Source organism: Cherax quadricarinatus, chromosome 63, assembly GCF_038502225.1.
Source record: "Cherax quadricarinatus isolate ZL_2023a chromosome 63, ASM3850222v1, whole genome shotgun sequence".
NCBI lineage: Eukaryota > Metazoa > Arthropoda > Malacostraca > Decapoda > Parastacidae > Cherax > Cherax quadricarinatus.
Window position 1 is genome coordinate 15,644,934 of NC_091354.1, and position 15,818 is coordinate 15,660,751.

The 15,818-nt window shown below is 38.6% G+C and overlaps 1 protein-coding gene across 2 annotated transcripts in view; it reads left to right on the plus strand.

Annotated features, from left to right (window-relative positions):
- The window catches only part of Ltn1 (E3 ubiquitin-protein ligase listerin), a gene marked incomplete at its 5' end in the record, with an annotated part of 147,904 nt that overhangs the window by 86,997 nt on the left and 45,089 nt on the right, over window positions 1-15,818 (plus strand). For both annotated transcript variants that reach the window (XM_070098650.1, XM_070098651.1), the window contains 2 exon segments: window positions 1,503-1,681; window positions 3,547-3,695. In XM_070098650.1, the coding sequence (XP_069954751.1) occupies window positions 1,503-1,681; window positions 3,547-3,695 (328 nt within the window).

A 15,818-nucleotide genomic window follows, 5' to 3' on the forward strand; every position in this document is an offset into this window, starting at 1 on the left:
TTCACAGTGGGGCCAAACACATGGTAAAACCAGTCATAGAAAATATCTCTAGTGACCCATGCCTTACTGTTTGCCCTCCACATCACACACAAATTAGCCTTGACGACATTGTTTTTCCTGAACACTCTGGGAGTTTCGGAGTGATACACGAGTAGAGACTTCACTCTGCAATCCCCACTAGCATTACTACACAGCATTAAAGTAACCCTGTCCTTCATAGGCTTGTGTCCTGGCAATGCTTTTTCCTCCTGTGTAATGTAGGTCCTTTTTGACATTTTCTTCCAAAACAGGCCTGTTTCGTCACAATTAAACACTTGTTGGGGTTGCAATCCTTCATCTCGATGTACTCCTGGAATTCATGCACAGATTTTTCAGCCGCTTTTTTGTCCGAACTGGCAGCCTCACCATGCCTTACCACACTGTGTATGCCACTGCGATTCTTAAATCTCTCAAACCAACCTTTGCTGGCCTTAAATTCACTCACATCACCACTAGTTGCAGGCATTTTTTTAATTAAATCATCATGCAACTGCCTTGCCTTTTCACATATGATCGCTTGAGAGATGCTATCTCTTGATATCTGTTTTTCATTTATCCACACCAGTAACAATCAACATCTTTGAGTACTTGCGATCTGTGTTTTGAAAACGTACTTGCACCGTTCGCAACAGCAGCTTCCTTGATTGCCTTTCTGTTGGCCAAGATAGTAGCGTTGGTTGATTGGGGTTTGTTATACAACCTGGCCAGCTCAGAGACACGCACTCCAGTTTCATACTTTGTGATTATCTCCTTTATTTCAGTTGTAATTCTCACCCTTGTTTTACCACAAGGATGGCACTAGAAGCTTTCTTGGGGCCCATGGTGGCTTATTTAGCAGTTACAAGCACTAAAAACACTGGAATAATACAAAATGTACCGAATGTATGAGTGGATGCGACCGCACTGGCTTGTAAACACTGGCACACTAATTGAAGGCAGGGCAGCTAAGGTGCATTCAAGCCAGACGGGACACGTGGACGCGTTCAGGGCAAATCATGTTGGCCGAGTTTTTAATCGTTGGTCGGGCCAAAATTTTTACACTCAAATGCTTCATTAGTCAAATTTATCGTTAGACGATGCCTTCGTTGGTCGGGGGTCCACTGTTCTCAGTTTGTGTATATAAAGTTCCTTATCCATAAGTTGCAGGTAAGGTGAGGTCTACTAAACATGTGAATAAATGTAACTAAAAAGTAGCTACATCTCTAGGAGCATTTCTGTTCAAACTGCTGCTTCAGGTGGAGAGCCATGATGCTGGTGAAGGGCACTTGATCCAAGTAATTGGAGTTAACTTCCTCTCCCCCTTCTCTCAGCTCAAACCTTATTACCTTCCATTCCCCAAGCACTTCATTACCCCTACAGGTACAGCTCTTTCCCATGAATTTATAGGAAGAATAAGAATTATGATAATATAAATATTGCTGTTGTTTAATTCATTAAACAGTAGTCATTTTGATTCTTTACAGAGTAGCATAAGTGTTGAAGCCACTTTAGCTGAAAGAGAGATGGGTGATGGGCATGAAATAGTGCCTTACACCAAGAGTTTCATCCACATCACTGGTTACTTAATGGCTTGGAGACTAGCCCTAGCAGCCATCACTTACGCCTCAGATGCTAACCAGCATCAGTATTCAGCTTATCTTCGGTTAGTCCTGTATGTGATGCATGTATACACAGAACATGTACTGAACACTCAAGTGGATAGAGTATACATGTTGACTGTTGAGATTGAAATATGTATATTGCCCTGTACAAATAATGCTTATTCTATATCTCTTACTTAACCCTTTGAGGGTCTGTCCTGTAGTTCTACAGCTTTGAAGTCAGGGCCCAAGCTGTAGTACATACTATGTCATGAGCTCAGCTCACTCAGATAAGCTGTGAGCAGTAAATTTGGGCCTAGATATGAGAGAATGCATCTACATGGTAATTGTGCACCATATAAAACAAATCCTGCAGCATGTACTGCGTAATTAAAAAAAAAAACTGTGATCATGTTTTTGGATTAAAACAATGATTTTGTGGTGTATTTTTGTATGGTTTTCTTGGTTGTATTTGCAGCTTCTTGGTCTCATTCAGTAGGATGGAAGATATGTTACAGAAATAGAGATGATTTTGATTGGTTTTAGTACTGAAAATAGTTGGAAATTGAGCTCAAAATGGAGGAAATGTTCGAATTTCCCGATGTTCAAGAGTAAACAAGTCACATTATGCTTCCAATACATATCAGCTGGTGGGTCTTAAGTGTGTTCACGAATGCGTTGATATTGTTTATACAGTTACAATATTGCATAAGAGGAAATTATTTTTTGGTGTGAATAAAAATTATTTATGTGAATAAAAAATCAAAATGGAATTCATCTGTAAAGCCTTGAAACATAACTAATAAACAGAGGAAATGTTATTTTAGTGCCAGGAATGCCTGCATTGTTTATTCTTGACCCTATTTTGAACTTTGTGTGAAATTGGCAATTTCTTGTGCTCAATAGATAAATTGGAACACACATGAGCGAAATAGCTAAGAATTCGGTCTAATGAAACAGTGTAATTGGCCGAAAATAGGACTCAAAGTGGGCAAAATTGCTGATCCGTAAATATCACTGACAGCAAAATTTGCGATAGCGTAATTTCAGCAATTTTTGATCAAATTTTGTACTATTTTGTTTTATTACTTTCAGAAACAGTTTCTCTACCATTTCATAAGAAAAAAAAATTTTTTTTTTTTAATTCTTGGACCCTGTGGAGAATTTTCAGATTGGGGGTCTGGACCCTCAAAGGGTTAATAACCCATGCATTTGATTTTATTACATGTGCAGATATACAGTATTATCATTGAGGGATTTTATCATACATGTTAAGAAAAGCATTTTTTGTTATTTTCTATAAATACTATAAATAATACACATAATTATGTAGTTTAGTCTGTTATCGATAACACAATATTTTCTTTCAGTTGGGAGCTTCATTTAGAGAGGATGGAACAAAATAGAATGACTTGGAGGGCATATAAATCTGTAGTGGAAGGTAGGCAGGGTAGGGGTTATCCTAGGAAAGATTGGGGGGAAGGGGTAAAGGAAGTTTTGTGTGCAAGGGGCTTGGACTTTGAACAAGCATGCATGAGCATGTTAGATAGGAGTGAGTGGAGACAGATGGTGATTATGATTTAATGTGCTGTTGGAGTGTGAGCAAAGTAACATTTATGAAGAGATTCAAGGAAACTGGTTAGCCAGACGAGTCCTGAAGGTGGGAAGTACAGTGCCTGCATTCTGAAGGGGGGGAGTATTGCAGTTTGGAGGGGCATATGCATTGTAAAGTTGGTGGGCCTTTGGCAAGACGGTGTTAGAGTGATGATAAAAGTTCATCTTTTTAGGATCACTCTATATTGATGGGAGATAGCCAGTGTGTAAAAAAAAAAAAAAAAAAAATATTTCAAGTCACTCTACCTTGGTGGAAGATGGTTGAAGCATTACAAAAACAATAAAAAACAGAGCTAATTTGTGTTTTTTACAGGCAAAGTAATTTACTTCAAAGGCTTCTGCTCAGTCTCTTCAAGTTAATGCCTCAGACTCCTGTGGTTAATGAGGTCAAGCTAGAGCAAGGTGGAGATGACAAATTACCATTAACCATGTTCAACACTCCCCTTCATATCAGCCCTCTTGGTATGTTTTACATGATATTAGTTCACTTTAATAAGTTATGCAATAGATTTCAAAATGAATGATGCCATATATGCATTATAATCTTGTAATAAATTTTGTATCCCTTATTATTTCTATCAGCAGTTTCAGTTGGTTAAGATGTGCAGCTGCCTCCAAAAACAAAAAATGGCCAAATTACCATGTAAATACTGTACTAACCTGAAACCTGTAAAAAAAAAAAATTTTATACCTGTAATATATTACTCAAGGTTCTTTTATAACTAAACAGATTAACAAAATGTACAATAACGTTATATTTTCTTGAGGGGTTTGTAAGTACAGAGACAAGACACCCCTACATACAAACATTCGTGTTGTGAACACGGATAATATGAACACCATCTGTTTTATTAAGTGTGTTATTTACAAACTTTATTACAAAGATTATAAACTTTATATCATATATGTATAACACGTTTTATTTACTAGTGTACAATGTGTATTTTTCCTGCGTTCATTTTATTTTTATTTACATATGTTGGACTTAATGAACAAAATGGACTTACAAATGACTGCTTGGAACCGAACCTGTTCATAAGTAGGAGGGGGATTACTATGTACAGTATATCTCTTATGGAAAAAGCTGTTCAGATTTAACAAAAATTTGGAAAAAAAATTATATGTTACCAATGTCTCAAATTTAATCCCTTCCCTCTTGTCAATAACCAAAAAAAAATTAAAAAATTGAATGCTTTGGTGGTGACTCCTGTCACTACCAAAGCATTCAACTCCACATTTTTTTTTTTTTTTTTCAACAAGTCGGTCGTCTCCCACCGAGGCAGGGTGACCCAAAAAAGAAAGAAAATCCCCAAAAAGAAAATACTTTCATCATCATTCAACACTTTCACCACACTCACACATTATCACTGCTTTTGCAGAGGTGCTCAGAATACAACAGTTTAGAAGCATATACGTATAAAGATACACAACATATCCCTCCAAACTGCCAATATCCCAAACTCCTCCTTTAAAGTGCAGGCATTGTACTTCCCATTTCCAGGACTCAAGTCCGACTATATGAAAATAACCGGTTTCCCTGAATCCCTTCACTAAATATTACCCTGCTCACACTCCAACAGATCGTCAGGTCCCAAGTATCATTCGTCTCCATTCACTCCTATCTAACACGCTCATGCACGCTTGCTGGAAGTCCAAGCCCCTCGCCCACAAAACCTCCTTTACCCCCTCTTTCCAACCCTTTCGAGGATGACCCCTACCCCTCTTTCCTTCCCCTATAGATTTATATGCTTTCCATGTCATTCTACTTTGATCCATTCTCTCTAAATGGCCAAACCACCTCAACAACCCCTCTTCTGCCCTCTGACTAATGCTTTTATTAACTCCACACCTTCTCCTAATTTCCACACTCCGAATTTTCTGCATAATATTTACACCACACATTGCCCTTAAACAGGACATCTCCACTGCCTCCAACCGTCTCCTCGCTGCTGCATTTACCACCCAAGCTTCACATCCATATAAGAGTGTTGGTACTACTATACTTTCATACATGTATGTATGTATGTATGTATGAAACTCCACATATTAACTGTTATTGCCATATTGGTGATTCCATTGCCTTCTACTATCATAATTAAATCTTTGTCACTGTCAATGTAAAATGACAAGAAAGTGAGAAAGATATAAAAATAAATCTTTCATAGTGTAGTGCTCAATTTAGCCATCAACTTTACATACAGTTCTGGTGTTTCCTCTGATCAGACACTTAACAAAAACGTTACATTAGCCCATTTTGTGAACACTACACTTCGATTTTCTTTCAATATCCAGAGGACAGTTTTTTTTTATTTCATGATTAAAATCAAAGTATAGTGGAACATCGGCTCATGAATTTACTCTGTTCCATGGACTTGTTCATATCCTGATTTGTTCGTATGCTTGGTCAATTTTCCTCATTTAAACTAATGGAAATGCAATTAATTTGTTCCAGCTGAATTCCTGCTCTCAGGAGGCATGACAAAATAACCCTAATATCAACTCTACAGCTTATTTATCTGTCTAATATGACATAATAAACAATATAAATAAGATAGAAACCTGATACACACTCGAGAATGAATAAAATACGTCATTATGTTGACGGCAGAGGGAGGAGGATTGTGGTCGAACCATCTAACTATGAAAATGTCAGAGGTGTTATAAGAGAAAATGGAGTTTGTGAGGCTAACTGAATTAGATCTGTTGTACATATGACATTTACATATCTTGGAGAAGAAATGCAGAGCGGTATATCCTGTCAGGAGTTCACACTTTCCTTAACCGCTTGACTGTTGCAACCTCAAATCCTGAGGTATCTCCTGGTGTCGCAAAAATTCCCCTCCACCCAATCATTTTTCCTTATGAAATGATAGAGAATCTTTTCCCGATTGTAATGGCACCAAAAGAACAAAATTTGATGGAAAACTGACGGAATTACACTCGAGAAGTTACTGACCTCGGCGATTTCGCCCACTTTGAGCCCTATTTTTGGCTAATTCCATTGTTCCAGTCGACCAAACTCATAGCTATTTCTTTAGAACTCCGTTTTTTTCTATCGATTGAGTACAAGAAACTGCCCATTTACCAATTTCAACTACCCAATAACATGGTCAAAAATTTGCATTTTGGCCAATTTCATGAAAATTAAAAAATGACAATTTCAAAATAGGGTCCAGAATGAACAATGCAGACATTCCTGGCTCTAAAATAATATTTTCTTTGTTCATCAGTCATGTCTCCAGGCCCCTCTGATATTACTTATGCTATCTATTTTAAATTGTTATTCAAACAAAAAATAGATTTACTGTTATGCAGACTACTGCAATATTGTAATAATTGTATAAATAAGGTCAACCCATTCATGAGTGCATATTAGAATGGCTACTTGGACATTTATTGGAAAATGACATCATTTGTTTACTTTTGAACATCGGCAAAAATCAAACCTTTCCCCTACTTTGAACTCCATTTCAAGGTTCTTTTCTTAGTAAAACCAATCAAAATCACCTCTATTTCTATAATATGTTTTCTATTCTATCAAATGAGACCAAGAAAACGAGAATACAACCATAAATAGACCACAAAGTCGGCATTTTAATTAAAAAAAAAACAGTTGGAGTTTTTTTTTGTTTTTTTTCTCATTATGTACTGCGTGCTGCAGGATTTTTTTTATATGGTGCACTCTGACCACACAGACCCATTCTCTCATGTGTGGGCCTACCAGCTTTCTCCTGCTTGATTTGAAGTCGCTAGAATTTGAGTATACTATATACGTCAAAAACGGTGGTTCATTTCTTCTTCTTCTTCTTTTCTTCAACAAGTCGGCCGTCTCCCACCGAGGCAGGGTGACCCAAAAAAGAAAGAAAATCCCCAAAAAGAAAATACTTTCATCATCATTCAACACTTTCACCACACTCGCACATTATCACTGTTTTTGCAGAGGTGCTCAGAATACAACAGTCTAGAAGCATAAACATATAAAGATACACAACATATCCCTCCAAACTGCCAATATCCCAAACCCCTCCTTTAAAGTGCAGGCATTGTACTTCCCATTTCCAGGACTCAAGTCCGACTATATGAAAATAACCGGTTTCCCTGAATCCCTTCACTAAATATTACCCTGCTCACACTCCAACAGATCGTCAGGTCCCAAGTACCATTCGTCTCCATTCACTCCTATCTAACACGCTCACGCACGCTTGCTGGAAGTCCAAGCCCCTTACCCACAAAACCTCCTTTACCCCCTCTCTCCAACCCTTTCGAGGACGACCCCTACCCCGCCTTCCTTCCCCTATAGATTTATATGCTTTCCATGTCATTCTACTGTGATCCATTCTCTCTAAATGACCAAACCACCTCAACAACCCCTCTTCTGCCCTCTGACTAATACTTTTATTAACTCCACACCTTCTCCTAATTTCCACACTCCGAATTTTCTGCATAATATTTACACCACACATTGCCCTTAAACAGGACATCTCCGCTGCCTCCAACCGTCTCCTCGCTGCTGCATTTACCACCCAAGCTTCACACCCATATAAGAGTGTTGGTACTACTATACTTTCATACATTCCCTTCTTTGCCTCCATAGATAACGTTTTTTGACTCCACATATACCTCAACGCACCACTCACCTTTTTTCCCTCATCAATTCTATGATTAACCTCATCCTTCATAAATCCATCCGCCGACACGTCAACTCCCAAGTATCTGAAAACATTCACTTCTTCCATACTCCTCCTCCCCAATTTGATATCCAATTTTTCTTTATCTAAATCATTCATAAGACGTATATATACGACCAAAACAGTCAAAGGGTTAAAGGACTGCTATGTACAATTTTTGTTTATCTCGCTACACTACGTATCTCCTGTGAGCTGTTTCTCCGTCAACCATGTCAACAATTACTGTAATGCCCTTTGCTGGCACTATAGCCTTTTTAGACTCCTTCTGCTTTAGCATTGCACATATAGTAGATTATTATTATTATAATCATGGGGAAGCGCTAAACCGTAGGTACATATAATAAAGGCTTGTACTCAACTCGCCAAGTCCTCAACCCTCATACCTAGTCTGTGCTTATTAATCCTTTCTTGCTTTAATTCCATGAAAATCGTCTTCTTTTTCTTCTCAGCACTGTCCTTTGCACTTGCTTCCTTAGGACCCATGGTTAGAAGAAAGAAATCTGGCGAATTAACTGCATGCAATGTAAGGAAACCACGAGAATTCCTTGCACCATGAGGGTAGCTCCGTAAGCACATGTGCACTGGTGACCATTGTAGTGGTGTTGTCAAACTAAATTATACGTGGTACGTACGTAGGATAAGATATGGCAGGAAAAGAGGGACTATAAATGTATTAATTCAAGGATTATGTGGAGTAAAATAAAGGTTGGATGTGAAAAGTGGGTTATAGTAAGTGTATATGCACCTGGAGAAGAGATAAGTGTAGAGGAGAGAGAGAGATTTTGGGAAATGTTGAGTGAATGTGTGGGGAGTTTTGAACCAAGTGTGAGAGTACTTGTGGTTGGGGATTTCAATGCTAAAGTGGGTAAAAATGTTGTGGAGGGAGTAGTAGGTAAATTTGGGGTGCCAGGGGTAAATGTAAATGGGGAGCCTTTTATTGAGCTATGTGTAGAAAGAGATTTGGTAATAAGTAATACATATTTTATGAAAAAGAGGATAAATAAATATACAAGGTATGATGTAGCACATAATGAAAGTTTGTTAGATTATGTCTTTCTTTCTTTCAACACACCGGCCGTATCCCACCGAGGCGGGGTGGCCCAAAAGGAAAAACGAAAGTTTCTCCTTTTACATTTAGTAATATATACAGGAGAAGAGGTTACTAGCCCCTTGCTCCCGGCATTTTAGTCGCCTCTTACAACACGCATGGCTTACGGAGGAAGAATTCTGTTCCACTTCCCCATGGAGATAAGAGGAAATAAACAAGAATAAGAACTAGAAAGAAAATGGAAGAAAACCCAGAGGGGTGTGTATATATGTGCTTGTACATGTATGTGTAGTGTGACCTAAGTGTAAGTAGAAGTAGCAAGACATACCTGAAATCTTGCATGTTCATGAGACAGAAAAAAGGACACCAGCAATCCTACCATCATGTAAAACAATTACAGGCTTTCGTGTTAGATTATGTATTGGTGGATAAAAGGTTAATGGGTAGGCTCCAGGATGTACACGTTTATAGAGGGGCAACTGATATATCGGATCATTATTTAGTTGTAGCTACAGTTAGAGTAAGAGGTAGATGGGACAAGAGGAAGGTGGCAACAACAAGTAGGAGAGAAGTGAAAGTGTATAAACTAAGGGAGGAGGAAGTTCGGGTAAGATATAAGCGACTATTGGCAGAAAGGTGGGCTAGTGCCAAGATCAGTAGTGGGGGGTTGAAGAGGGTTGGATGAGTTTTAAAAATGCAGTATTAGAATGTGGGACAGAAGTTTGTGGTTATAGGAGAGTGGGGGCAGGAGGAAAGGAGTGATTGGTGGAATGATAAAGTAAAGGGTGTGATAAAGGAGAAAAAGTTAGCTTATGAGAGGTTTTTACAAAGCAGAAGTGTTATAAGAAGAGCAGAGTATATGGAGAGTAAAAGAAACGTGAAGAGAGTGGTGAGAGAGTGCAAAAGGAGAGCAGATGATAGAGTGGGAGAGGCACTGTTAAGAAATTTTAATGAAAATAAGAAAAAATTTTGGAGTGAGTTAAACAAGTTAAGAAAGCCTAGGGAATGTATGGATTTGTCAGTTAAAAACAGAATAGGGGAGTTAGTAGATGGGGAGAGGGAGGTATTAGGTAGATGGCAAGAATATTTTGAGGAACTTTTAAATGTTGAGGAAGAAAGGGAGGCGGTAATTTAATTTTATGCACTGGCCAGGGAGGTATACCATCTTTTAGGAGTGAAGAAGAGCAGAATGTAAGTGTGGGGGAGGTACGTGAGGCATTATGTAGAATGAAAGGGGATAAAGCAGCTGGAACTGATGAGATCATGACAGAAATGTTAAAAGCAGGGGTGGGGGGGGGATAGTGTTGGAGTGGTTGGTACTTTTGTTTAATAAATGTATGAAAGAGGGGAAGGTACCTAGGGATTGGCAGAGAGCATGTATAGTCCCTTTATATAAATGGAAGGGGGACAAAAGAGATTGTAAAAATTATAGAGGAATAAGTTTGAGTATACCAGGAAAAGCGTACGGTAGGGTTATTATTGAAAAAATTAGAGGTAAGACAGAATGTAGGATTGCGGATGAGCAAGGAGGTTTCAGAGTGGGTAGGGGATGTGTAGATCAAGTGTTTACATTGAAGCATATATGTGAACAGTATTTAGATAAAGGTAGGGAAGTTTTTATTGCATTTATGGATTTAGAAAAGGCATATGATACAGTGGATAGGAGAGCAATGTGGCAGATGTTGCAAGTATATGGAATAGGTAGTAAGTTACTAAATGCTGTAAAGAGTTTTTATGAGGATAGTGAGGCTCAGGTTAGGGTGTGTAGAAGAGAGGGAGACCACTTTCCGGTAAAAGTAGGTCTTAGACAGGGATGTGTAGTGTCACCATGGTGGTTTAATATATTTATAGATGGGGTTTTAAAAGAAGTAAATGTTAGGGTGTTCAGGAGAGGGGTGGGATTAAATTATGGGGAATCAAATACAAAATGGGAATTGACACAGTTACTTTTTGCTGATGATACTGTGCTTATGGGAGATTCTAAAGAAAAATTGCCAAGGTTAGTGGATGAGTTTGGGAGTGTGTGTAAAGGTAGAAAGTTGAAAGTGAACATAGAAAAGAGTAAGGTGATGAGGATATCAAATGATTTAGATAAAGAAAAATTGAATATCAAATTGGGGAGGAGGAGTATGGAAGAAGTGAATGTTTTCAGATACTTGGGAGTTGACGTGTCGGCGGATGGATTTATGAAGGATGAGGTTAATCATAGAATTGATGAAGGAAAAAAGGCGAGTGGTGCATTGAGGTATATGTGGAGACAAAAAACGTTATCTATGGAGGCAAAGAAGGGAATGTATGAAAGTATAGTAGTACCAACACTCTTATATGGGTGTGAAGCTTGGGTTGTGAATGCAGCAGCGAGGAGGCGGTTGGAGGCAGTGGAGATGTCCTGTCTAAGGGCAATTTGCGTTGTAAATATTATGCAGAAAATTCAGGGTGTGGAAATTAGGAGAAGGTGTGGAGTTAATAAAAGTATTAGTCAGAGGGCTGAAGAAGGGTTGTTGAGGTGGTTTGGTCATTTAGAGAGAATGGATCAAAGTAGAATGACATGGAAAGCATATAAATCTATAGGGGAAGGAAGGCGGGGTAGGGGTCGTCCTCGAAAGGGTTGGAGAGAGGGGGTAAACGAGGTTTTGTGGGCAAGGGGCTTGGACTTCCAGCAAGCGTGCGTGAGCGTGTTAGATAGGAGTGAATGGAGACGAATGGTACTTGGGACCTGACGATCTGTTGGAGTGTGAGCAGGGTAATATTTAGTGAAGGGATTCAGGGAAACCGGTTATTTTCATATAGTCGGACTTGAGTCCTGGAAATGGGAAGTACAATGCCTGCACTTTAAAGGAGGGGTTTGGGATATTGGCAGTTTGGAGGGATATGTTGTGTATCTTTATATGTGTATGCTTCTAGACTGTTGTATTCTGAGCACCTCTGCAAAAAGTGATAATGTGCGAGTGTGGTGAAAGTGTTGAATGATGATGAAAGTATTTTCTTTTTTGGGATTTTCTTTCTTTTTTGGGTCACCCTGCCTCGGTGGGAGATTGCCGACTTGTTGAAAAAAAAAAAAAAAAAATTCAGGGAAACCAGTTATTTTTATATAGCCAGACTTGAGTCCTAGAAATGGGAAGTATAATGCCTGCACTTTAAAGGAGGGGTTTCGGGATATTAGCAGTTTGGAGGGATATGTTATGTATCTTTATACGTATATGCTTCTAAACTGTTGGGTTCTGAGCACCTCTGAAAAAACAGTGATTATGTGTGAGTGAGGTGAAAGTGTTGAATGATGACGAAAGTATTTTCTTTTTGGGGATTTTCTTTCTTGTTTGGGTCACCCTGCCTCGGTGGGAGACGGCTGACTTGTTGAAAAAAAAAAAACACTAACAATAATACAGTATAATAGTAATAATAGTAACAGTAAGGAGAAGCTTCAAAAGGCTGCCTGTAGTTGGTGCCACCATCAGCAAAACATTGGTAACCATTACTAGTACACTTTTCACCTATTAGTAGTCTGTTAGTATTAGTTTAAGTCTGCCTGAAATGCCTCAGCATGATAGTGGCTTTCTTTGCTCCAATCATATTATGATATTTAAACACATATTGTAACCTTTGCAAAGAAATAAATATTTTATTTATTAACTTGTTTATGGAACCTCCCTCGAGGGGGAAGTGTGCATCCTGAAATTTCCTTCGTATCCAGAAGCAAAAAATCGTCAGCAGCTGCCCAGGGAGGTACTACCGTCCTGCCAAGCGAGTGTAAAACGAAAGCCTGTAATTGTTTTACATGTTAGTAGGATTGCTGGTGTCCTTTTTTCTGTCTCATGAACATGCAAGATTTCAGGTACTTCTTGCTACTTCTATTACACTTAGGTCATTCTACACATACATGTACAAGCATATATATACACGCCTCTTTGGGTTTTCTTCTATTTTCTTTCTAGTTCTTGTTCTTGTTTATATCCTCTTCCCTCCATGGAGAAGTGGAACAGAATTCTTCCTCCGTAAGCCATGCGTGTTGTCAGAGGCGACTAAAATGCCAGGAGCAAGGGGCTAGTAACCCCTTCTCCTGTATATATATTACTAAATGTAAAAATAGTAACTTTCATTTTTCTTTTTGGGCCAACCTACCTTGGTGGGATACGGCCAGTTTGATGAAAAAGAAATATATATATGTATATATGTCAACGAAGAAAGGGAGGCGGTAATTTCATGCACTGGCCAGGGAGGTATATCATCTTTTAGGAGTGAAGAAGAATAGGATGCGAGTGTGGGGGAGGTGCATGAGGCATTACGTAGAATAAAGGGGGTAAAGCAGCTGGAACTGACGGGATCATGACAGAAATGTTAAAAGAAGGGGGGGATATAGTGTTGGAATAGTTGGTATTTTTGTTTAATAAATATATGAAATATAGTTAGTAGGTTGGTAGACAGCAACCGCCCAGGGAGGTACTACCGTCCTGCCAAGTGAGTGTAAAACGAAAGCCTGTAATTGTTTTACATGATGGTAGGATTGCTGGTGTCCTTGTTTTCTGTCTCATGAGCATGAATGATTTCAGGTACGTCTTGCTACTTGTACTTACACTTAGGTCACACTACACATACATGTACAAGCATATGCAGGAGGGCCCCACTTATACGGCAGGTTAGGTTCCAGGCTACCGCCGTAAAGTGGAACACCCTTTTTTTTCACTTATAAATGCATACAAACACTAGATAACAAGTTTACACTAACATATATTAAGTTAGCAATAGAACCAGGCATCAAAAAACAATAAAAAAGTACAATACACACATAGTGCACTCATTACTTACCTTAAAATATTTATAGTCTTAATCTAGGGTGAGACAAGTAGTATTTATTGTAAGAAATCAAGTGTGGTATGTATGGTTATAGCCAGGCTACCTTACCAGGCCACCCCACCCACACATACTATTCTATGATATTTAAGCATCCCAGAGCGATAAAATGTATATACAGTTCACTCATTACTTACCTTAAAATATTTGTAGTCTTAATGTAGGGTCAGGAGTAAGTAAATGAGATAAAACGAATAAATGAGAGAGAGAAAGAATGAGTACATGAGAGGGGACAGGCGCAGAGTTATGTAAACAAACCAGGCGAACGTAAGTTTTGTAAACAAACGAAGTGTACACGTCTGGTTTGTGTACAAGTTACATTGTGTACAGGTTGCCTCTACATTGATACGGTAGAATTAATAAAGAAGAACACTCCCATTCTCACGTAACATTTTGAGAAGAAATGAAGCTGTGAGTGAAGGCAATGGAAATAAGTCACACTGACCTTTTTGGGTTATCCTAGGTTCTCTACACGTATGTTGTTATGTATAATAATCTATGTAACTGTATTTGTGTATACCAGGCCCGGTGGCCTGGTGGCTAAAGCTCCCGCTTCACACACGGAGGTCCCGGGTTCGATTCCCGGCAGGTGGAAACATTTCGACATGTTTCCTTACACCTGTTGTCCTGTTCACCTAGCAGCAAATAGGTACCTGGGTGTTAGTCGACTGGTGTGGGTCGCATCCTGGGGGACAAGATTAAGGACCCCAATGGAAATAAGTTAGACAGTCCTCGATGACGCACTGACTTTCTTGGGTTATCCTGGGTGGCTAACTCTCCGGGGTTAAAAATCCGAGCGAAATCTTATCTTATCTTATCTTACATACGAAAGGAATAATTTTCTACAGTTACCCCCAGTAACACATTTTCTCTTATGTTAGATTAGAGAAAATGTTATTCTTGCCGTCACTTGTACAAGTTATGTGGCTCCCACATCTTATATTTATGTTTATTTATTCTATTGTGGGGTGTATTTATCATCTTTTTATGTTATGTATCGTGTTTATTATATAATTTTGAAAAAAAATATCATGGATGGATTAATGAAAATGTGTATATTAACGTAATATACGACATTTAATGAGACTCGGTGATTATTATGATTATTATTATTATCATCATTTCTAATATGGCGTCACTTGTGCAAGTCGTCTGCTACCACATCTCACTTTTATGTTTATTTATTCTACTGTGGGGTGTATTTATCTTATTTATATGTTATGCATCGTGTTTATTATATAATTTTGAAAAAAATATCATGGATGGATTAATGAAAATGTGTATATTAACATAATATACGACATTTAAATGACTCGATGATTATTATTATCATTACTAATATGACGTCTTGAGACATAAGACACTTACCAATTTTAATGTGTACCTGCATGCCAGCACAGTATGTAAGTTTATTTAGGTACAGGTATACATAAGTATAATTATCAGAGTATATAAAAAATATGAAATAACTTTTAAAAACATTTGAAATTTTGGAGTTTCCAGACAAAATGGAGAGACTTAGTGCTTACTGAGCTCATGGAGAATGTAAACAAACAGGGTGGGTCACGGTGACCGTATTAGAAAGTCAGGTGGGGGGAGCCGTATAGCGAGTTTTGGTCATAATTTGAAATGTCCGTATTAGCGGAACGCCGTAAAGTGAAACGCCGTAAAGCGGGGCCTTCCTGTATATATATACACACACCCCTCTGGGTTTTCTGGTATTTTCTTTCTAGTTCTTGTTCTTGTTTATTTCCTCTTATCTCCATGGGGAAGTGGAACAGAATTCTTCCTCCGTAAGCCATGCGTGTTGTAAGAGGCGACTAAAATGCCGGGAGCAAGGGGCTAGTAACCCCTTCTCCTGTATATATTACTAAATGTAAAAGGAAAAATTTTCGTTTTTCCTTTTGGGCCACCCCACCTCGGTTTGATACGGCCGGTGTGTTGAAAGAAAAGAAAGAAATGTATGAAAGAGGGGAAGGTACCTAGAGATTGGCGGAGAGT